General features: G+C 34.2%; 2 protein-coding genes across 7 annotated transcripts; one reads left to right on the top strand and one right to left on the bottom strand.

Annotated features, from left to right (window-relative positions):
* Positions 1 to 596: 596 nt before the first annotated feature.
* On the top strand, positions 597 to 13833 carry mRpL10 (mitochondrial ribosomal protein L10). 3 transcript variants are annotated; one of them, XM_022078845.2, is made up of 6 exons: positions 597 to 831; positions 1222 to 1427; positions 2197 to 2307; positions 3347 to 3545; positions 4959 to 5207; positions 13734 to 13833. In XM_022078845.2, exons 1-5 carry the CDS (start codon positions 810 to 812, stop codon positions 5174 to 5176), a joined length of 756 nt encoding a protein of 251 aa, XP_021934537.2. In that variant the 5' UTR covers positions 597 to 809; the 3' UTR covers positions 5177 to 5207; positions 13734 to 13833. The 3 variants fall into 3 exon arrangements, with proteins under 3 accessions (XP_021934537.2, XP_087206781.1, XP_021934536.2); XM_087350655.1 differs by lacking the exon at positions 13734 to 13833 and adding an exon at positions 7976 to 8568; XM_022078844.2 differs by lacking the exon at positions 13734 to 13833 and adding an exon at positions 8295 to 8568 and having other exon boundaries at positions 598 to 831.
* Positions 10142 to 23556, bottom strand: LOC110837057 (uncharacterized). 4 transcript variants are annotated; one of them, XM_022078842.2, is made up of 6 exons: positions 23448 to 23556; positions 21700 to 22198; positions 19922 to 20078; positions 18221 to 18398; positions 16732 to 17445; positions 10142 to 15249 (listed from the first exon to the last, which is right to left on the bottom strand). In XM_022078842.2, the coding sequence occupies exons 2-6, from the start codon at positions 22023 to 22025 to the stop codon at positions 15152 to 15154; spliced, it is 1473 nt and encodes a 490-aa protein (XP_021934534.1). In that variant the 5' UTR covers positions 22026 to 22198; positions 23448 to 23556; the 3' UTR covers positions 10142 to 15151. The 4 variants fall into 4 exon arrangements, with proteins under 4 accessions (XP_021934534.1, XP_021934533.1, XP_021934535.1 ...); XM_022078841.2 differs by lacking the exon at positions 23448 to 23556 and adding an exon at positions 22599 to 23116; XM_022078843.2 differs by lacking the exon at positions 23448 to 23556 and adding an exon at positions 22470 to 23116.
* Positions 23557 to 24451: the final 895 nt, after the last annotated feature.

Here is a 24451-nt window from a genome sequence, read left to right on the forward strand (position 1 = left end):
CCAGTACTGTCAGGGTGATTAAGTCGAGAAGAATGAGATGGGCAGGGCATGTAGCGCCCATGGATGGGACAAGAGGTGTGCACCGGGTACTGGTTGGGAAACCTGAAGGGAAGAGACCGCTGGGGAGACCTAGACGTAGAAGGGAGGATATTGTCATGCAGGATCTATGGGAGTTAGGAGTTGAAGGAGACTGGAATTTGTTGTCCGAGGACAGTGTCTGTTGGAGGGCTTTGGTTAATTCGGTGAAGAACCTTCGGGTTCGGTAAGCAATCTAGATAGTTAGTTATTAATAGAATTGTGTAGCAGAAGAACATGTTTAACTTCTATGATTGCATGGTGTTCATATTATCTGGTTTCATAATTCCTATAATTTTTGTCATGAAGTATACGACTGTAGTTTCAAGGCTAAATTATAAATGGATACCGGTTTGAAACAAAGACGCGATGCTAATGTCTTCGTGCTTTATTGTCATCTGCGTCCCGATTGGTTACGATTGACGAGTGATGACAAATTTCTAGGCAATTTGTGACATCTTTTGCTTTATGGATGTACTTCGTTAATGTAAGTCAGCTGCAAATAGATGTCGCGCGTGGTCGATCTATTTCAGACACTGCTGGAAGCAGTAATATCTGTTGGTATATATTGTAGGTGTTGATTCAGTATTGATTTTAATATCAGTAATTGTGGGTTAAGTGTTAGAAGAGACAGTGCAGTGCACTTGATGTATTAATATTTGATGTATTTAAGGATTATTTAGTCTTAAATCCGCGTTGCATAATAATATTTGTAAATAAAATTTGAGTCTTCAATGTCGGCTTTAACCTCAACAGGTAAGCGTGGTAAAATTGTATACATTTCTTAAACTTAAAGTGCTTAAAAGCCACCTACCATTTTTAGGAATGGATGTAATGCTAAAAATCCATTACTGCAGAAAGTTGTCTTTGAACCCCTAATCTAGGTGAGTGTGCTATGAGCTTTTGCACATGCATGCATGTTGAAAGGTTGGTGGGATTATTTTTGTTGCATTTGTTTCTTTGTCTGTTCATGTGGACAGCTTTTAAATTAAAATCTTGAATACTCTTTTCTACACACGGTGGAAAGTAAATTTAGATTGTCTGATGACAGACTTTTGAAAAATGTCAACATGTATATTCTAACATCAAACAAGTCAGCACAGTAGTCCAGAGGGTTAAAATATCAGTCCATGTTATGTGTTTCAGTATGTCTTCAGCTGAGATGGCAGACGTCACTTCAGTTTGTCAGATTTAGAAAACGGATAAATATTCAGAGACCAGCACCACCACATTTTGAGAGAGCCAAAGTTCTAAGTGTTTGTAAGCCGTACTATTTGAATCCTAGGAAAGGCTTGTGCTTGGCTGACCTATGTGAGAAACCAATTGAAGTGCTTCCTTACAAGGAAGTTGTGGTAAATTCAGTATTTTACTTATTAGTTATAAATTTGATTCACTAGTATTTTGATAAATGGAATTCATTTTGCTGTGAAGTAGTAATGACAAATTACCACACTGAAGAAACAATTTACAGTATTAAAAATAATATGAAATGAGAGAGTAATTTTCTTATATTTCTTAACAAAAGGAAAATAATGTGTCTGTCTCCATTGGTATACTTATTCATCAAAAGCAGTATACATTAGACTTTCTTCTTCATTTTCCGTAAAGTCAAAGTCATTACAATCTAGCAATTAAAAAATTAAGGTACTTTAATTTAAAGTTTTGTAGCACTAATTATAGACCATACATTTGAAAAGCTGTTCATGGCATGTGTGGATGGTAAGTAATTTCTCGGCAGAAAAAGAGAGCTATTCAGAATATATACAGTTATTATATACACTGAATTTAGGTTAGTGATTGTTATGAAACTTACAGAACCACAGAAAATCCCTTTTGAAACTATGGGATTTTATGGACCAGAGTACTTACAATGTTCAAAAACTGGTATCCTCAGTCACTGGACACATTTCACAACTAAAATTTATAGAACCACGCATGGAAGAACTTAGAGATGTAATTTATATTGAAGCATTACGGATATCCAGACAACAACTACAGCTTATAAGCCAGAATCAGTTTAGAAGGTGTGTGATTTTCTTTCTCTCCCTGTTTTAGAACGATAACTTATGGAATGAATTTATGTCTTTATGCTGTCATAAAATTTGTTAATTTATTTTTCAGAAAAATCCATATGAACACATTTTAGCTAGAGAAGCGCTGAATTGGTTCAATCATTCAAGACTGGTTGCTTTCTTCCATTCAAATCCAGTTTCTGCAGATGACAGATTTAGAGTAAGTTTGAATGTGGCTTATGGATTGTGAATGTTAAAATGTGTGGTCTTGCAAAATACCATGTATTTTTTTCACCTTATGTGCAAGGGAGGAGCCAGTATAGTGACTGGTTATAGACTGGACAACGTGGGTTCAATCTTCGACGGGAACAGAGGGTTTTTACTCTACCCTCTGCATCCAGACTGGCTCTGGGCCCTACCCAACCTCCTTTCCCAGGGTTAAAGCGTGGCTAGGGCATGACGCTAACCAGTCACCCCCACTTAGTGCTGAGGTTAAGAATGAGCAGGTAACCTCCATAACTGGAGGCTGTTCTTCCATCCGCAACCTGAGGACATGCCATTGTTTTTTTTTAAGCACAATAATATGGCGATAGTGTTAAATGGAGATTTCCTGGCAAAAACTGATGAAGAATTGGAGCTCTCTGAATGAGATTTAATGTAATTGAATTGTTATGGACATGATTGTGAACTTTATATGAAATATTTTTTTGTGCCAGGAATTATAAACATATATACAAGTTTTGTATTAAACATTTTATTGAAAATAGCTAACATGACTTTTTCATCATTTTTTGGGTTGTTTTTCAAAATAAATGTTAACTGACCTTTGCTAAGATGGCTGTCTTCTGGGTTGTGGTGCCGTGTAATTTGGTAGAGGTTTACCACCATTTCAGGGGTCCTTTCTGCCTCCATCATGAGGGTGATGATGGAGACAGCAAGGAATTCTGAAACATTGTCAAACTTCAGACTACTCAGTGTTACAACCCAGAAGTCAGCCATCTTCATACTTACAGTTATGAGAACCTCAAATCCTACTGACCTTTACCAGATCAGATCTAGTTAACCGAACGTTGTGGTGAGTGGTTAACGCTCTTGCTTTGTATTTGAGAGGTCCAGGGTTTAAATCTTGACCCAGATACTGGCTGTCCTGACTGGGGTTTTTGTGATTTTCCTCAGTTCTCCAGGCAGATGTTGGGATAGTACAAGCATCGTTAAATAAACAATAAACTCTTGTTAATTTGTGGAATTTCTTGTTTTAGATCAATATTATGTTGAAGAAGCAGAATATGCATTTAAAACAATATGGAAAGAAGGTAATTACAATGGCTTTAGAAGAAACAAATTATGAACCAGTTCTTACACTGTTCACATCAAGAAATTTCATAGTTTTCAGTGAGGAACTTCAAGTATCACAATTGTTGAAATTAAACAGAAGAATGCCTCAGTTTGTTCTCATGGGTAGGTATTTCGGGTGAAAATTTCCTTTGTGGCACAATTTCAGTGACACAGCGAAGGAGTTCAGTATTCAGTAATATCATTATATAACAGTTTAAAATTACACTGCTGTTTCAATTGCAGAGATTACATTTTGTTACATTAAAAAATAATGTGATCGTAAAGGGCAAGTAGGTAAGAATTTAAATGGTGAAGGTCTTGGCCTATTTGAAGGTACTGGAGAGACAAGAAAAAGTAGATTAACTTCATGATGTCTGGTAAGCTGGAATGTGTTCAGAGTACCTTCCAAATAGAAGTATATAGCGTTACTGATACACCAAACTGCCCAATAAATTGTAATTGTTAATATGAGGGGAAAAATATGTTTCTTAGACGTGTAATTTTTGTTATGGAATGAAGAATGTCAGTGACAAGCTTTGCTATTATATAAAAATAATATTATTGCTGCTCTAACCTGCTTGGAAAGAATCTCGTGAATTGTTAATTCTAGACATCTTTGTAGCTATTCTAAATACTTTTGACAGTCTTAGGACAAACATTCTTCGTGACAGAAGTTATGCGTCTTACACATGTATCAATGTATTTTTTTGAAACCCTTTTTCAGTCCAGAGATCTTGGAATTTTATAACTGTGCTAGTGTACCACTTTGTGTTTAAAAACAGATATTATGGCAATTGCTGAATACAACTGTTTTGAACGGAACTCTTTCAAAATATTGAATATCGCATCTTATAATCCATCATGATGTAGATCATCTGTTCTCCTTCACCTGTCTGTCTTTGTAGGTTTCTGTGCTTGTTTGTTTGTTTGACGTACATAGAAATAGCTTGTGATAAAAGAGCAGAGTGAAACATGAACATAGGGTGACAAACAAAATAATAATATTTGTAGTTTAGATGCGTCATGTTTGTGTTCAAAATTCAAATATATATTTATTATTCAAGTCTATACACAAACTTTTAAATTGTAGATGTTAAAATTTAAAATTTAAAATCACCATTAATATTCTGCGCCATTCATCGTTATTTCGATGTTACAATATTGCGCTATATATTACAACATGTTGTAATATATAGCGCAGAATATTAATGGTGATTTTAAATTTTAACATCTACAATTTAAAAGTTTGTGTATAGACTTGAATAATAAATATATATTTGAAAATAATAATAGAAATTGAGAACTTAAAGATACTTTGACAAAATAAAATATGGTAGTGAGACATGGACATCGCATGAAGAATAGAGGTTATAGAAATTAAAAATTTAGGGAACTTAGGTGGATAAACGTAGGTAGACAAAATAAGTAAATGAGAGACCTGAAATAAATAATGTAGTTGAAGATTGTTAGACACACAAAAGTGATGAATGATCAACATTATTCTAATTTCTTTCTTGTGATGTTTTTCTGTTCTAGCTGCCATTGTGGATGGTAGGTTGATGAGTAAGAATGAACTGGTGAAGTACAGCAAGATGCCAGATCTTCAGACAGCTCAAGCTGGATTGGTGGCAATTCTCAACTCAGCTGCTGTGAAGTTAACACAGAACTTAACACATCATCAACAAACTTTACTTGGGCACTTGCGGAAACATATCGAGATACAACAGAAGTCACCAAGTGAAGAAGAAAAATGATTACGAATCATCGCGTGTAACCATATTGTTGGTGAGTTCAGATGTTCAATATAGTAAGTTTCATTATATGATTTATAAATGTATTACAGGTAAAGAGAGGTTTTACATAATACAGCCTTTAGCTTTAGTAGGATTTAATCAGTATAGGAATTTAATGTAATTCCTACCATAAAAATAATAATAATAAGCACATACAATTTTTATAACCTTTATAATTAAGAACATAGTAACATTGAATCTTTTGTATGCTGAAGTTTGTGATATACATAACCATTTGAATGTTTATAATTTATTGCCTCACATTCTCCTGTGTGTACAAATATTTCCAAATGTTTGTTAAAAGTTGGAAAAAATGTTCATTTTGCCACATACATTGTTGATCTATTCAGAAAGAAAAGTTATGTGAGTTACATTTAAAGGACTTTATCTGTTAAAACTTAAAATGTCTACTGATGATCATTGAATTTTTTGTACATTATCTCTTTATACCATAGTGTTTTAATGAACCTTGTATCATCGTAATGTCAATTTAATATTACTAATCTGTTTAATGTGTTCCTAATGGAAATTATTGTTGAAGGATGCATTACTGACATTATAAAAACCGCTGCAGTTTAACGGACAAGCAGCATTACCATACATACTTCCTGCCTATTGGTCCATTAAATTGAGGGTTTAGTGTAATATAAATACTTTCTGTAACTGCTCACTAATGAAAAGAAATATATATATATATATATATATAAGAAGCCCTTGTCCTGAACCAGATGAATCAAGTTCACACCCTCGCATTTGTTTCCTTAAGATTCAGTTTAACGTATCTTCTCGAGTATTCCTAACTCTTCCTTTCCTTTGTATTTGCTAATCAAAATTTTGCATTTGGAATTTCCCTTGTGCATATTGAATTTTGAGTTTTTTATGACTGATCTGTGTATTCATATTATATGCAATTATTTCTACACAGAAACTCACTCTGCTGCAAATTGCTATTTATTTGTGGCATTGGGTAATATTTTCTGAAAATGTACAAATGCTCTTCAGAACAAGGTTTTATTGTCTCAGTTGAATGAAAAACTACGAGTGCTTGTGATGGACACTTCTTTGTGGGTAACAATCATCCATGTACATAAAATAAATACATGTACAATACTGTCATGTTAGTAAATATAAACATCCCAGGACTAATATTAAATATTGGTGTTGCTAACCTATTACAGTAGCTGCAATAACATGTTTACTGGAATTTTTATAATTGTGTGCTTGAAATGTATAAGAATTTATGAAAGGATTCAAATCACCGTCTTTTGCATCATCATTAACTTACAGAGCAAAAACATTGTAATGCAGTAATATATGGGTATATTCCAATTTATGCAGTAGCTGAATTTCTCAGAAATGAGTAAGCTGAAGGCCTTTCTCCCCATAAACTGAATATTAACAATAGGGGTTATTTTACTGAGTGGTGGTTTTTCTCTGGTAAACTTGTTAAAAGTGAAATGATGTTACAGTAACCAAGAAAGGTGCTTAAACGTATGACTATGGTATTAAATAATGAGCTTATATTAGGAAGTATGTTATTTAATGTAAGATTTGAGGTTTTCACAGCGATGAGTATGAAGATTTCTGTCTTCTGGGTTGTTGCGCTGTGTAGTCTGGTCGATGTTAACCAACGTTTCAGAGGTCATACTGCCTCCGTCATCAGGGCGATGAAGATTTCTGTCTTCTGGGTTGTTGCGCTGTGTAGTCTGGTCGATGTTAACCAACGTTTCAGAGGTCATACTGCCTCCGTCATCAGAGTATGAAGATTTCTGTCTTCTGGGTTGTTGCGCCGTGTAGTATGGTCGATGTTAACCAACGTTTCAGAGGTCATACTGCCTCTGTCATCATGGCCTGATGATGGAGGCAGTATGACCTCTGAAACTTTGGTTAACATCGACCAGACTACACAGCGCAACAACCCAGAAGACAGAAATCTTCATACTCATCGCCCTGATGATGGAGGCAGTATGACCTCTGAAACGTTGGTTAACATCGACCAGACTACACAGCGCAACAACCCAGAAGACAGAAATCTTCATACTCATCGCCCTGATGATGGAGGCAGTATGACCTCTGAAACGTTGGTTAACATCGACCAGACTACACAGCGCAACAACCCAGAAGACAGAAATCTTCATACTCATCGCCCTGATGATGGAGGCAGTATGACCTCTGAAACGTTGGTTAACATCGACCAGACTACACAGCGCAACAACCCAGAAGACAGAAATCTTCATACTCATCGCCCTGATGATGGAGGCAGTATGACCTCTGAAACGTTGGTTAACATCGACCAGACTACACAGCGCAACAACCCAGAAGACAGAAATCTTCATACTCATCGCCCTGATGACGGAGGCAGTATGACCTCTGAAACGTTGGTTAACATCGACCAGACTACACAGCGCAACAACCCAGAAGACGGATATCTTCATACTCACCGCTGTGAGAACCTCAAGTCTTACAATGAAAAAGATGTCTACAAACCTCACTCACATTTACAATCATAAAATAAGGCAAAATAAGATGCATGTATTAAAACTACAGAAAAAGGTTAAAAAAAATACTCAGCACAGGGCAATAAAGAAGCTTATAAAACATAACACATAAAGGGTTAAAAGTTTAAAGTATATCTCTGTTACATTTGTCCTAAGTACTTAAGGAACAATGTTTTTGATTGTCTATCTCTAATCTAATGTAGTATATCACAGTAGCTTTATATAAATACAGAATGTTTCTGAATTATGTTCCTTTCTAAAGTAGTGGCATCAGTTAGCATGAGGAGGAAATTTCTTCTAATGGAGCTACATTTGGCTTTTGTTTTGTAATACAATCCCATGTAAAACAAGGACTATACAGGCTGTCCTACAAAACATCTGCCAACCTTCAGGTATTTATTCTTTGCCTTATTTTGAGTAATTCTTCTGTCCTTGTGGCCTCCCCCCCTTCTGTTAGAGCACTTGATATGCTTATCTTTAAATTGGCATTGATTAACTGCCACAGTTATGAATAAACTTCCAATTAAGTATTCGTATCTACGACAATCAGCCATTTCTAACTGCTAGTTTTCCTATTCCAGGAGAGTTCCTTCCACAGGTGCTGGGACTCAGTGGCAGCAACTTTGTTTATCTGGAGAAGTTTCAAACAAGATGAACTCCAATGGCATATCATGGACAGTGCTGCTGTCATATGGAACAATCATGAAAACATACAGAAAGAAGCATGTGCAGGTCTTTTCGAACAGCAAGCCCTTGCATAAGTATGTATGTTATATTACAACATATGTTAAACATGAATAGAATACCATTCCCATGTAGATGACTAGTTTCTTTAATTAAAATGATTTTATTTAATCAGCATATTTATTTGAATTTCCTCCTTTTCCATGTACCATAACCTCGTAACAGTTGAGATTTCAACCCACGTTGATACATTTTTTACACAAAATAAGCTAATGATTAGCCACCTGAAGTTTGGCAAATGTTTCTTGGGACATTTTGTATAAAGCATGAATCATACTAAGTGTAGCAAGTTATACATACTAAAATAAGAGAAAAATTGTGATTTCACTCTGATGTATAAATATAAACTGTCATACAATAGCCTACAAGTAGAAAGAAGTGCATTATCGAATTGTTTTAACATTAACCTGTGTTATAGGCCAGCAAGACTGCATTCGGAACTCCAAGTACCAGTACTTAATTTAATTTCACTGGAATATAGCTCCATCTTTAACCATTCACTCGGATACGAAGAAAATTCCACTAACAAATTTACGTTCAGATACTTTAATGTTTGCATATGGCTTAGTTTTGTTAAAAGTCATGAATAAATGCTACAGGTATTTGAGTTTTAAATTAATTAATCATAATGGAAAACTCAACAAGAGGTATAAGCTGCTATGTGCTTTGCTATTCAAATAATTGACCATGATTGTTCAGGTGATATGCAAATAATGCACATACTTGATGTTTGCATGTGCTCTTCAGTAAGGCATATTGTCATATGAATTTTTGAATGTTCCAATGTTGCAAAAATGACTATTGCCCTCTGCTACGTACATTTTTCCATCCGATGAAGCTTGTATGATACGTGACTGTAGTTCCATTAGAAGTTTTTGCCTTTGTATTCACACGACCTTTTGAATTTGATTAAGTTTTGAAACATCACTTCTTGAACAGAGGTAGATTGTCCAGAAACACCTTATTTAAGTGGAGAGAGCTACATGTGTGTCTTTCTGCACGTACATGTAATAGGTTACCAAAATAAGGAGAAAAATTTGTCCTTAAAAATATATAAAAACATGACTAGATATACTCATCCAGACCTGGACATCATGTACAAGTCATTACATGAAAAACAAAGAATTGCATATGAAACACATGCAAGGTTTGTGGGTGATACAAGGATTCTGAACAATTAAGAGTCTTCAATATTGAAGCTTTTATGGCAGTTGAATACAGTGAAGTCTTTTTTCTTCATTAAAGCTAACTATTTATGAACTTTCCAAATATAAATTTTATGTTGCCGTGGAACGTAACAAACAGAAGATGGTTTCTTCAAACAAGAACCAACATTTAAAGGGTTGTATAAGATTGCAGGGATATGAAATTTCCATTTGACGAAGGGCACAAGGGATTAAGTTAACCTTTTAAGTCCGAGGGTTAATTACTCTGACACAGCCAGATGGATCATGTGCGTAAAAGTGACAAATGGAAAATGAAGGTTTAAGACTATCCGAAGTCCATCATGGCTTCTCCCATCCAAATTTTTATAGAATATTATTTTTGTGGTTGGTAGTTTATTGTTTGTCCACATTATTTAGGAGGGTAAGTGAAAGTTGATGATTATGGATGACATTTCTGTACATCTGATTTCCATTTTGAAGGCACTATACAGCTTGATAGATGTGCAGAAATGTGTTACTAATTTTTTCAAATGCATTTATTGATGTTTTCAATTGCCTACATTATATAGCTTCAAATAGAAGGATGACTAGTGAATAATGGATTGGAAAGGATGTGGAAGGAAGCAGTCATGACCTAATTTAAGGTATTATATCATCAGTTGACAGGAGGGACTGATAAAATCATGAAAACCCTGAGTTAGTGTAGTGAGTCTCCAGGCTGATATTTGAACCCCAGTTCCTTCTAAAGATTACATTAATTTGATTCATTATGAAAAATGGGAGGGTACTAAATAATGAATTTAACATATGTTTATATAAGTTAACATTTTAATTTTTTTTTTAAATCTTGCTTTACTGATACAAACTGTCTTAGTTGTAGTAAAAGTAAAGTTATTCCTGGTACATGTCAAATGTCATATCATGAAAATGTATCGGTTGTAGAAGTATAGGCTTCACTTTTCTTGACCTTTGGCACTGGATGGAGGTGAACGGTCAGCTTCATGCCCCAACTACTGTATCCCCAGGGAAAGGGCCCCAATAGCTATTAGATAAGAGGCTGGATGGATACCAGAGGTGGTCTGGATGTTGTAACTGTGAGAAAAGTCTTGTGCCCCTATTGGAAATCAGCCTGTAGACTAATCACTGTACTAACTGTACTTCCTTGCTGTCTTCCTCTCAGAAAGTACGAGATTTTTAAGTAGAAAGACTACATTAATGTCAGATCCTTGGATATTGGAATAAAATGTGCACATACCACTACAAACTAGGGAAAGAGAGATACAGAAAATTCTTCAATAGACAAGTTGTTTTAAAGCTTAGTAATAACAATTATTAACTGATTTAACCCAAAGAGAAGAAACTTGTTAATCTGTATTAATTAATAAATGTGGTAATAGAATTGTAAGTGCTGTTCAAGTAAGTACAATACCATACAATTTAAAAACAATCAGCATTCAATATCAACATTTACAAGCAAAATTCTGTCAATAGTGCATTTCTTCAATATCGTCCAAAAACAACATATTTTAACTTCCATCCAGTATGTTTCAGCTATATTTTAGCCATCATCAAGGGCTCACACTATCCAAAGTTTGACATAACTGTTTATAAAAATACTAAATTCTCTATTCATACTATTTTTTAACAAGTAAATGGATTCATATATTTGGGATATAAAGTTTAGTGCAAAAAGCAAAAGAACACAACTTCAGAAATATCCTTTTTTGTTTTGGGCTGTCAGAGCAATGTTATGAAACAAGATATAATCCAGAAACAATCTTGATTTAAATTATATTATATTTTAGACATCCCATCAGTTTTATCTGGCTGTGCAATCTGGGCGTTGAAACAAAGGATATAAGAAGACTGAAGATGGAATCCATGAGACACACAGCGTGATACAATTTATTAGATCAAAAAAATGAATATATTTTGGAATGTGGTTTGGATGCAGTTGAAAAGAAATTAGAATTACATAAACAAAATTAGTTGTATCATGTGAGATGGATGAAAATATTAGACAGCCGAAACAATTTCTTGAGTGTGACTTTTTGGAAAATGAAGACCTCAACATCTATTAAAGAGATTACTGGATAATTACAATCTTAAGCTAAAATAGGTTACTTATTAGCCTAACTAAGGTGATGACACTGTTACATTTAATTATGCTAAAATTCATTTATATCTTTATTTCATAATAACTTATCACTTTATATTTGTTTACTATCGCACTGTTTGTATATTTCCTATTAAATGTTACCCAGTTTGTAGTATCAGAGACTGTTCAGCCACAAGTAATTCTTTTACAATGTGATTAGAGAATTTTTTCAAACTGATAATAGAATTATTGTAATAAGTTATGTTCACTTATAATAACATTTTAAATACTGTGAACCCCTGATGACGTCTAAAGAATAGCTGAAACATGTTATGTTAGAAGATGAAATGTTGATTGTACTGAAGTAATGCATTTTCAAATTCAGATACAGTAGTGATATAAACGAATAGCAAAATAAATTTTAACGATGCACACATACTTTTAATTCATAGTTGAGGGGAAAGAGTTTATAATGCAAATAACCATATTCAAGCAGTTCTGCACTGACACACACCACAAATTAGCTGACGTAGCCTTCTTGAGATCACAGCTTTAATGGAATTTAGGCACTTGAAATGAGTATTAACATCAGGGATCATATTTACATTGTATAGATGAGCCATACATTTTAGTATTGGAAATATTTTGCCATATTAATATCATACAAAAATTGGCAACTTAAAAAATTGTACAAAAATCTTTTCACTGAGACAAAAGAGATTTTCTTAATTAATTGAACACAGTTATCTCTTGAGAGGGCCTTATATTTACCAGATATATATTTAAGAAATTGTCAATTCTTTTTTGGAAGAACGCAGAAACATTTCTTAATGGAGATTTGTTTTCCTTACCATTGACTTTTCCACTTCAGGTTAAATATTGTTTGTGTTAACCCTGCACATTATGTAGCAAATGATCAAATTAAACAATTTCTTGGGAAAAATCTTAGAGACATATGAACATTCTTTGTATTCCTGTAAAATTATATATTGAAAGATGTGATTTTTGGTGCAGTGTTAATTGAGTGATCATGATGTTTCTGCAAATCAGTTTCCTTTTCAGATTAAGCTTCTATTTTTAACTGGCCATGAATTATCTATGTATTTATCGACATGTGTACAGATGAGGAGCTTGGAAATGATCATACTAATTCTTCTGAAGTACTTGTAAATACAGTAGACTCCAGATTATCTGGGATGGATTATGTGGGACATCTCTGATTTAAATGTAAATTAAAAATTCATTTAGAAAATATATTGTGAAATTTAAAAACATTTAAAAATAAATACAACAATGGCATTATTTACCATATTAACCTAAATCAATTCTTGCTACAACCTGAAGTTTAAGACTAAAGAACATTGTTACTATCCATTAGAATCCTTTTTTAAAAAAAATAATTTTTAAAACTTTATTAAATATTATATAAATTTCTTTAAGAACGTAAGTAATGTATGTCTGTAAATGAACTTACATATTTGTTACATTTGCATGCTTTTCTTTAAATTTTGCAGATTGTTTGTGGTTTTGATTATATAGGAAATATATTTCCCAACCAACTTTGATAACTGGGAGTCTACTGTACACATGGCCTAAATATTAATTAATTTTGGATTATAAACTACAAATCTAACACCAGTGGTTTTAGCACCACTGAGCCACTTACAGCAAGTCTAACGAAGATTTATGTAATATTCAGTTTCATACATCCATTAATGTCCTATGAAAGTTTAATGTAGTCACTATAATAATTTATTAACATGAACTGTTTAATTTTTCATACAAATGCTGAAGTGTCACTGATAATTTATTCAAAACATTCATCATGGCAGTCTGTGTTGATGCAATGAGCATCAGTTGCAGAAGTTGTTCTTCTCGCACAAATTATAGTGACATTGATCTGTTTAAGTTAAATTTAATTTTTTATTAGCTAGTACCTATCTCACCAAAGAGTACGTAATGTAAAGTATTTAATAAATATCATCTTCCATTTTTTGTTCAACCTACTACAGTATCCATCACCAAATTGCATGCTTCAAGGTCGCAGCAAAACTGTACAACATCGCAACGCAACAACAGAGCCCAAGGCAGTGAAGACAGTTCAGAACTCACAGAATAGCAAAGCTAACATCACTGTGCTGGTTACTTCAGGCTGCATAATAAGGAGGATGAAGTCCTCTGTACCCTGGAAGCAATTTGGTGACAATCCTCATTTTATCAGTATTCTAAATAAACGAGTAAAAATTACCACATAAAAAAGGCATATTTGGAGGTGGATTAATGCGTTACACATTCTTAATCTTGGTATTAGATGGAAGTTCACTGTCACTTTACTTCTACTAAAAGTTCCCTTGATACCAATTGGGTAGGAGGTGAGCGATATCAAGATGGGGACAGCTAAGTTCTTAATCGGGGGGTTCTCAAGCCATGGGCTACATGCAACCCACTGATGTGTTCTGTGCAGCTGACATACATTTATTGTAGTGCTGTGTCACTCTGTATGATGAAAAGTAGTTTCTTTTATCATAAAACATGATTTGTTAGTGTTGTCAGTATTTGGCATTACCAGTCGTGAGCAGCTGTTCATTTTAATGAAGGACATCAAATCAAAACTAGGATGCGTTTTACTGATGAACAGTTGTAGGGACGTGTATGAAATGCAACAGAAATTAACCTGATACTGAAAGATTACTCTAGTAAAAGTGCTGTCAAATATGTCACCAAAGACTTAATTTTGTTACTGAAAATTATTGACTAACTTAATATATTAACTTATTTTCAAATTGAAGGCCTAATTTAGTAGCATTTTAAAAGATTGCTGTGGTGTTTAATAAATTTATAATTCTGTGACTTGTGAATGAGTAAGAAAGGTAGAATGTGGCCCCAGGTCTGGAAAAGGTTGAGAACACATGCTCTGTATATTATGTGAACCAGACTGGCACAAGATGCAATTGTCATCCAGAAACAAAACACAGGGCTGATAGATACTGTTCTTTGTTATAAAGATACAAGTTTTACGATATAAAACAAGACATTCCCCTTTCATATTTTCAGCTGCCATGTGGAATGTTTAGTAACATTTGGAATTAATTTACTAGTCTAAGAAATTGTTGGTTTGTCTGTTTCTTGTAATTTGTAACATGGTAATACATCTTTTAAATTGTCGATTTAGCTGAAATTCAAGTTTGAAGTATGAATTCTAAAGAGACAATATCTAGAACAATCTGAATTAAATACTGGAAACCATCTGATTACCTATTAGTCCTTATGCGTGCGTTATCCGAAAGTCTTGAATTACATTTTATCTCATTATTTTGGACATGAACATTGTATGCTCACATATATCCTCCCCATTATCTGAGTTGTAGCTAATGTCTCCAGCATCTTTAGGATGCTTCTGTTTCTTCCCAGTCTTTTGTATGATTGCAATTCACTGATGAAGGTTTGAGAGATGAGTCAGTGCCTCAGCAGCATCAAGTTCTTCCCTGTGGTGTTGTCCAATTGACCAGTAGTTTCCTCCATCAGTTGCTGAAATTTAAATTTGTTTATTATAAATATGTCTTTTAAAAATTATTATGCCATATAATGATATGTGTATGTCAGCTAAGATGGGATCTATGATCTGAAGCTTTCACGGCAACTGAGTATAATGAATTCTTCTCGGGGTACCCTGAGGACGAGGAAGAAATGGTTCTTGAAACGTTGGTGTTTTCTCCATTAAACACCTCACATGGATGGTAGCCTGAGAATAATTAATTATAACATCGGATCAAACAGAATTTATCATTAGCTATGTTTGCTCACCTATCAGACAGATAGCAGATTTTTTAGTCATTCTTTAGATGAGATTCCAAACTACCCTGATTTTCTTGGACTTTCCTGTTGGCGTATTATAAGACAAAATTGAAAAGCAGTGGTGATAGAGCATCTCCTTGTTTCAGGCCACTCTGAATAGGAAATATATAGGATACAAGAATTTTGCTGTAGGTTTCACTTAAACAAATTTTAATTAGCTTGACTAGCTTACTAGGTACACCAAATTCAAATAAAAGCAAAATATTGTAAAGAAATTATATTTATTTTACAAAAGAAAAATTATTAGAATTATGGCTGGTGTCAAACCTAGAATTTCATGTAGAAGTCTTTTTAAGAAATAGAGATTTTTACCTCTTCTATGTGAATGCGTTCTTTTTGTTAATGAATCTCATTGCATATAACCAATAACATTTTCAGATGTTCAGCTATGCACAATGTTAACAAAGAATAAGGACAATCTTCATAGACCAGTTGCCAGTCTGATATGTTTTCTAAAGTGCGTAATGTTCTGGCATCAGAATTCTCAATAGTGTACCGTATAGTCTGAAGTCGTATGAATAAAAAGGCACAATTTAAGGTATTGTTGGGAAGATACTTAAATATACACTCTTTTAACTGTGTTAGATGAATTTCTAATTTTTATGGTTATTTGTCTTTGCGTAGTATAATCTATTGTATGTGTATGGATTTGGTATAACATTGGATATTTCATATGAAACCTTTATTTTCTGTGAAATATTTGTCTGTTTATCTTGTATTTCTATGATTTATTTCACATCCAATTTATCATTTTGACAAACCTTTGGATCCATGGAATATATATTCATATGTGTGTGTGTGTCCCCACTTAATGGTACCTGCACCTTGTCGTGGTGGTGGGGCTTGAGTACCTCAGTGACCCCAAGAGCTACTGGTAGGGCCTCCCTAGCCAGATTGGCTGAGGGGGAGAGGTCAGACTAAGACAGGTACCCTGGTCCTCCAGGTTGGGGGTTGGTCGCAAGGCTAACAACCTCGCACCGTAAAAAGTAAGATGTTCCAAAACGTTGATCAAAGCCTCGGACAGACGGACCTAACGGAGGACCGAATGGAAGAGGAGAATTGAGGAGGCCATGGACCGAATACGGACCGGAGAGCCATAGAAGAAGAAGAAGTGCGTGAGTATGTAAACATGTTTACATGTATTTATTAACTTACCTGTCACATTCCATTGTGGGGCCTCCTTTATTTCACAAGAACTTGATTGCCATGTGGTGTTCTTGCCGGACCACGTTACATAGTTTTGTCCTGGCTTGAATTTGGCTGCACTTTCTAACCATTTGGATAATTCTAGAGGATGACTTTCATCTTTCTTTTGGCATTTACATTTTCTAGTAATATTTCCACAACCATTATTTATAATACCACTTTCTATAACTCTGTTGCATGATGTATCAGTATAGATATTGCCATCAGTGTTATGTTGTCCAAATTCTACATTGTCACTTTCAGAATCTCTGCAGTGTTTCTTTGTTTGTCGTGATGACATTGTCTCTCTCTTCATGATAGTGGGTTCTGATGACAACTCCTGGCAAACTCTCAGATCTGTTAGGTATTTTTCCATGATGACATTCTTGTATTTATTGGTAGAACCCGAAGACTGATCTAGGGGAACCGCGTGTTCCGGTTTTACTGTACCGGTCATTTCTGATCGTAACCGTTTGGTTGACACTGTAAAATTCACACACTGTTCGTTATGATGGTTCTGAGATCTGGTTTCTGAATTCATGTTTTCCATTAGCAGTGCAGCGGATGAAGTATGTGAATTTTGTTGATGATATAAAGTAGAATAGCTGTGATCCATTGCTGTGGCATTGATCACATATGACAGTGGTGCAACAGTTTCTCCAACTCCATTCGTTTCATCATGTTCTAAAAAATAAATGCAGAAACAAATTTAATTATACTTATTTATTTGTTATTTTTTATGTTAAATGGGTTCCATACTGAATGTGAAAGTTTAGTGCTTAGCAATCCTACTTCGTATTTGTGGTTTCTGTGGAGACTGGCTCTCTTGGCTAAGGATTAATGTGGTTTTTCTATCTTGCCACACAGTTGCTGAGATTGCACATTAAAATAGGTGGACTGCTTCCTTCCACATCATTCTCATTATACCATTCATAACTATAATGTTGTATTTCACTTCATGGGATATAAAGATTCTCTCTTCCCCCCACTCTCACTTTGCTCCATGGAATTAACAAATTAATGGTAATTTTTCTATATAATAACATAGCATTATGTAACGTACGTTACAGTTTATAGAAAAATTTAACAGGTTAATATTTTGGAAATGAATAATGAATTACATGGGTAGTGGACAAATAAAATATTAAAATTAAAAATGATCCCTGAAAAAATTCAGTACGTTAAAAGTGGTATCGAAGAATATGAAAATATTCAGGCAGCAATAATTTAACAATGAAACGAGCACAGACTGAAGAGATGGTAAAATGGATCAGAACAAGATCTCGCTGCTATTGCCATGGTGTTCGTGTAAACATTTGAATGCAAAATGTCAAGACAGACATAAGTGGTTAGTGCACAGCATAAAATATTTTACAATTATTTTGCTTTCATTAAGGTTTTATATCTTTTAGTCCGTTACATTGATGCCATTCTAGGAAGACCAAGCACAGTTGTTTACCTCTGTCAGAAATCTCTTGTTCCTCCCAAATGCTATCATCAGAACACAGGCTGAACTGCTCCACATTACCCTGAGCTTTTGTGTTGTAGCTTTTGATTAGATTACCCCATGTATGGTGCGGAGCTTCACATCCCGCATTCTTCAGTTTGCGACGCCAATTTGCAAACCAATTGCATATCTGTAATAAAAGTTATTACCTGTAAGATTTGAGATTTTCACAGCGGTGAGTATGAAGATTTCCGTCTTCTGGGTTCTTGCGCTGTGTAGTCTGGTCGATGTTAACCAACGTTTCAGAGGTCATACTGCCTCCGTCATCAGGGCGATGAGTATTCACGTTGGTTAACATCGACCAGACCACACAGCGCAACAGCCCAGAAGACAGAAATCTTCAGAAGAAATATTGAAGCTGGTAAAATGCATTTTCTGAGATCGGTACCAAAAACAGATTTGAGAATTATCGTATAAATGTGATGTGAACATGCTGAAAGAAAATTGTATACCAGCGACTGAGTACTTTGCATTCATTTGTTTTTCCTTCTGTTGTTGGAGACTATGCATTCATGTATTAGATGATAATAACTTCTGATAATACAATCAAGTTTTATTGAAAATATATTAAAAGTTATGTAGCAAAGTATTATAATATTTATTTAGCATCCAAATATGTCTTATGAATGGTGATCAGATATGAAAAGAAACAAAAGATACATAAATACTGTTAGAAGATTGTTGAATTAAAAGGTTTCAACCAATTTCTGACTTCCTTTACGTGATTTAAGTTACTATTTAATCTCATAGGTAAAGTTCAGTTATACACATTCTTAACCTCGACATTAGAAGGAAGTTAATGGCCAGACTGACAAACCAGCTGCTGTGCCCTTGGGATTCTGGTTGGTCCACAGAGCCAGTTTGAACACGGTGACACAGAGAAAAATCCTTGTTTTGCCAGGAAACGAATCCCGGCCGACGAACCCATATCCAGTCACAAAGGATAAAATACAACTTGTTCCAATAGAAGATTTATCAGGAAAAGTGAAATAACACATTTGAAAAATGTTACTTTTCTTTATTTATTTAGTAAAATTCGTTGGTTGGAAGGTTAAGTATTCAAATGGGTGTTCAAGAAATAGGATTAGAAGGGGATTGGACTGTATTCATTTGTTTCAGGAAAGGGACCAATGGCGCGTGTTACAAACCTTCGTGTTTCATAAAGAGCGAGGAATTTGTTCATGTAATAAGTTATCAGCTTCTCAAGGATTTTGTTCGTTGAGGTTAAGATGGTTTCGTTGGTTAATTGATGTTAAATTTATTTATTCAATATATTTAATTATTAATCTAGTTAAGTCAATTTAAGTACTTGTTAGTAAATTTAAATAAGTATTGCTAAGTTGGTAGCTCAGTCTGTATAGTGCCTTGCTATGGGCTAGATAACTGGGGTTCGATCCCCAGTGGGTGTAGAAGATATTTTTCTGTAGCCTCTGCATCCAGACGGGCTCTGGGGCCCACCCAGCCTATCAAATGGGTACCGGGTTCCTTTTCTGGGGCATGACACTGACCATTCATCCCCGTCTAGTACCGAGGTCAAGAAAGATTAGGAACTATTCCACCTCTCCCCCAAGCGCCTACATGGCGGATAGTGGGACAGCTTTCCTTTTTTAACAGCAGTTTGCCTGCCTATTTGCTCACTCAATCTAGCAATACCTGTATGTACGTGAGTCCTGTCTGCACGGCAAGGTCCTTCTTTTCGTCCCGGCTAGGGTACGGGTTGTCACGTCGCCTGACCAGCCAACTTTTCAGGAACCGCTTTATCTCTGGTGTAAACAGACGCTTCGTGTGGCGATTATCTTCGAAGGGTCGTCTTCATGGCACAAAACAAACTCACCTTATCAAGGCTCACGATAGAGCGAGCCGAAAGATATTGCGTTATTATTCGTTAGCGAGAAATTTGTTAAGAGACAGCAATGACAATCCAACCATATACATATGTAAGCAAGGCCAAACCTAACCTAACAAAAAGAGGAGAGAGGACAATGCAAAGGCCTGAGAAGGTGGGTTTTTGCTCAGAAGGGGTTTAGTTCGATAAATTATTAGAGTAATGACTATAATTTAAATTATGCCGTAAGATAAAATTTTATTATTTTAAATTATGAAAAAAAACTGCTAAGATTTGATGTTTGGACGGTGACGAATATGAAGATGCATGACTTTAGAAAAGTTGCATGTTGTTGTCTGGTAAGTAGTGACCGACGTTTCAGAATAGTTATTACCCTAATAATAGAGATAGTTCTTTTGAAACGTCGAATGGTATTTGCCAGACTATACGGTGCAACATCCCAGAAGACAGCCAGTTGTCTTCAAGTTACTAAGACCGCTCAAATCTGAGATATATTTCCCTTATTTTGAATGTTAAATACATGGTTATATTCCCAAGCAGATATTTTTTATAGTGAACCTGGTGACTGAGATGTATTTTACTTATTCAAAAGTGAAGATGTCCGACTTCAGTTATCGAGCCAGAGTGCAACGTGAAACCGTCAACAGTTGACTAGATCCTCCACAAAATAAATCAGACGTTATAACTTCTCTGAAAGATGACTTATCGCATAAATATTGTACATCGTACAAAATATGAATCTCATTGAGATGTGAAAATTTTGTTTGAGAAATGATCGATATGGTGGATATTAATCGAAATAAAACGAATGATTTGTTTCCCAGTACACAGTTTTACCTGCAGTGTAATAAGATTTTCACCAACAGATTAGTAGTGTCGACTGAAATTAATAAACATCAAAGCCAGTGACATATGAAAAGTCGCAAAGAACATCTAAAGATAGTGCATATGTTCGAAATCGACGCCATGTACACATTTTTATTCATTTAAATGATGTCGACATTTACTTAATGTGTTGGAAAACCTTCTAATGTTGATAAAAATTGAAGTAACATATTACAAACACCGAGACAACTCTCCATGGGAAATATTCTGTTGTACTGTAAGTAATTAAAAATAATTAGTCCAAGCGAGGTGGGTTACATGAGCAGTAATATCATTTTTCATTACCTTGGCTCCAAAATAGTCTGTGAAAAATATATCGCAAATTAAAAATAAACCAACAAGTAAATCAAATCCATCTAAACTTATAAAACAATGGCAGTACCTAATATGACCTGAGAAATAAATATGGATATTTTTTAGGTGTAATTAAATGTTTTTAACACTGGGAATGTTCTCCAGAAGAATGAATAACATCAAAATTAAGACACCAGATTAAATATATAAACATGCCAAGTAAAAGTAATATATTATATACATAATGTATCAGAATCTTAGAAATAATGAGCAATGGTTTTGAATAAGAAATAAAATATAATATAATTAGAAATGAAGACGTTATTTTGAAAGATAAAAGTGGAATTAAATAGGTTTCTGTCCCAACCTAAACATCGATACATAAATGAATGAATTATCGACTTACTTATATCGTCTATTCCTCAACACCCTTCCTGCAAGGTGTTTTCTTTCTTGTTTGGTGGTACCGGACTTTTCCTCAGACACCTCTCTGGACCTGCCTTCCTCTCCATTCCTGGCACCGGCTGTGTCATTGTTTATAAGCTTCTTAAGTCTTTTAGTGTCAACATTATCCTTACAGCTGCTGTGTCTGCGGTGGTGCTTATGGTGGTGACGATGGTGCTTATGGTGGTGGCGATGGTTTTGACAAGAATTAGAATTTTCCGTGACCATGTTTACAAATAAGGCATTAAAACAAATCAACACGCTCTGTTTCCTTTTGTCATTACTCATAAGAGTAATTCCAAATTTTACCGAGATCTTAAAAAAATTAGTGATATTGAAGGATAATTTTGATTGTAGTTTGCATCAGTCTTGAGCAACTTTACGTTCATTTATCTTCAAACGATTATGACGTTCTTGGTTATGCCGTATCCTCCTAGTATGGACATAATCACACTCCAGAGCTGTAACCGATATTTAAGGACCTGAAATTAGCTTCCAACAGACAGGGGTATTTAAAAATACTGACCTAGTTCTATAACTTACAAAAAATACAACAAAGTCTACGTCTCCAGTCACTGCGTGGATTCACAGCAGGAGATATTTTAAACGCAGGAATTGTATTGCCATTACACTTGCTTTCTTCTCTTGTGTTATGTGTTGTACAATTAACATCTGTTGTAACTCGCTTGAAGATTGACGTATAAATGTCGTCTGCTAAGTCTAATACGTTACCCATGGTTCCGTGGTTTGCAGTATTCACGAGGAGGCAAAACCATATATAATTATGCTAAGATAAGTGATTAAATATTCGCCATTTATTACATAATAATATACCAAGGTGAAATATTAAAATGAATGCACCTTCAAAATGGCGGAATTCAACATAGGTTCTTCTAGAAAGCATGTTATCGTTTTATGAACCTTTACAAGACGAACAAACACAAATATATACACTATATATTTAAAAACAAAATATTTTAGAGCACTTTTATAATGTTACGATTCGTGAAACTATAAAACATTGGTCTATGTTCACCATCGCCACCACTCTTGTCTGGATGTCACATGATTTAAAGATGGAGCCTTAAAATTTTTTTTTTATGTTGTATGAAATCTTGTAAAAGTAAACAAAACTGTACAGAATAGATATGGAATGTGTTAACGTGTCATATTTGAAAACGGATTTTACGATAACTTTAAGGTATTTAGCTAATATTATTCATATAATCAATTATGAAAGATAACTTCAAAAACATTATTTTTTTTGTTGGCTGTGAGCTGTGAAAGAAGCCAAATATTTTCACTCTTATGTTTTGATGTTTTACAAAAAAAATACTTGAAGATAATTTTAAGATATCATATTCCCTGCAATTTTTATACCATTAAATCTGAAAAAAAACAGACTCAGTTATAAGTAATAGTAATTTACATGTTCCAGTTTTGACGGAGTCATCCGTCGTCTAACTGATACGATCGCTTGGCTTAAAATTTTAGAATATGTTTTTGTAACAAACTTGTTCTTATAATTACTATTTTCCTCTACATCAGTTTTATGCATTAAAATAATAAAATTTCGATTCACTTATAAATTTTCGTGAAATGCAATATTTGTCATTTATATTTTATTTTAGTATTACTGTTATTTTAATTTAATTTTAAGAATTAAGCTACACTTCTTATGAATAACGCTTTACAATATTGTCGTCTTACCTGAAGGTCTATATAATCCAAGATGGCGGGGGTGTGGCTTTCTTGTTTTGTTGTGCGTTGTTGGTGTACTTGTAACGCGCAAACTGCAAAGACGGTACTCCACTCCTGAGCTCACTCGCTCGCTCTGAGCGACCAGTTTATTTCGGGACTGTGGGCCTCCATTGGCGAGATCTCCCACATTGTAACCAAAATCATCTCGCAGCGTATATGTCATATGTTTAAAACTTTGAAAGGACGAAACAATATTAAGAGAAAAAAAACGTTCCTTCTTATATTGTCCACGACCATCGTTAATCCATCTCACCGGTAGAAAGGCTACACTGTAAAACTTAAAATTAAAATGAACGTAAGAAAGTTCTCACAAGTGGTAAATTAATTCTGATTTCTAAACTTCCGTAGTTATAACCTGGACAAATTCTATTTGTATAATATAAAAATAAGCATAAGGTAGTATATTTGCGTCATATTGTGAATTAGGTTAATATTTTAATATTTTCCGTCAAATCACAATTTTTAATAATATGATAAAATATAAAATATTTAAAATATCATTTCACGTTCAGCATCGAATGATCGATTTACAAATTGGAACGTCTTTTACGACATGTTTCGGTTATATTTAACCGTCCTCAGGTATAAATTAGATTGGTAAATTTTAAAACTCGAATTACAATCATTTACAATGTTATGCAGTTTATTGAAAATGTTCTTATCAGATTACTCTTATATATTAGAACGAAGGTATTGTTTTTTATATGGCGTGGTTCATCTGATGTTCAATGTTATTCTGTAAAGCAATGGTTTAAATAAATAAAACATTAATAAATATGGAGTAATATAGAAAACAAAATGATTGAAGTAAATAAATGGTAGAATGTATTAGTAAAACAAATTAAATTTATTTAATAATTTAATAAAACATACCGGTGATGAGTGATGGAAAATATTAAAATATTAAAAATAACCATATAAAAAACTGTAAGTTACTTATGTGTGGTTTCTAT

The sequence above is a fragment of the Zootermopsis nevadensis genome, unplaced genomic scaffold (assembly GCF_977971745.1).
Source record: "Zootermopsis nevadensis isolate Lab colony 2312 unplaced genomic scaffold, Znev_1.0 Znev_ptg000017l, whole genome shotgun sequence".
Classification (NCBI taxonomy): domain Eukaryota; kingdom Metazoa; phylum Arthropoda; class Insecta; order Blattodea; family Termopsidae; genus Zootermopsis; species Zootermopsis nevadensis.

Bases quoted from the DNA above. Each gene is read 5' to 3' on its own strand.
- mRpL10 (XM_022078845.2), top strand. From the start codon at position 810: ATGTCGGCTTTAACCTCAACAG. The intron at 832-1,221 runs GTAAGCGTGGTA...TATGTGTTTCAG, and splicing joins GTCGGCTTTAACCTCAACAG to TATGTCTTCAGCTGAGATGG. The intron at 2,308-3,346 runs GTAAGTTTGAAT...TTCTTGTTTTAG, and splicing joins CTGCAGATGACAGATTTAGA to ATCAATATTATGTTGAAGAA.
- LOC110837057 (XM_022078842.2), bottom strand. From the start codon at position 22,025: ATGAGTAATGACAAAAGGAAACAGAGCGTGTTGATTTGTTTTAATGCC. The intron at 17,446-18,220 runs GTAAACAACTGT...TTTATTTTTTAG, and splicing joins ACAAGAGATTTCTGACAGAG to AACATGATGAAACGAATGGA. The intron at 15,250-16,731 runs GTAAGTTAATAA...TTTAAATTTCAG, and splicing joins CCCACAATGGAATGTGACAG to CAACTGATGGAGGAAACTAC.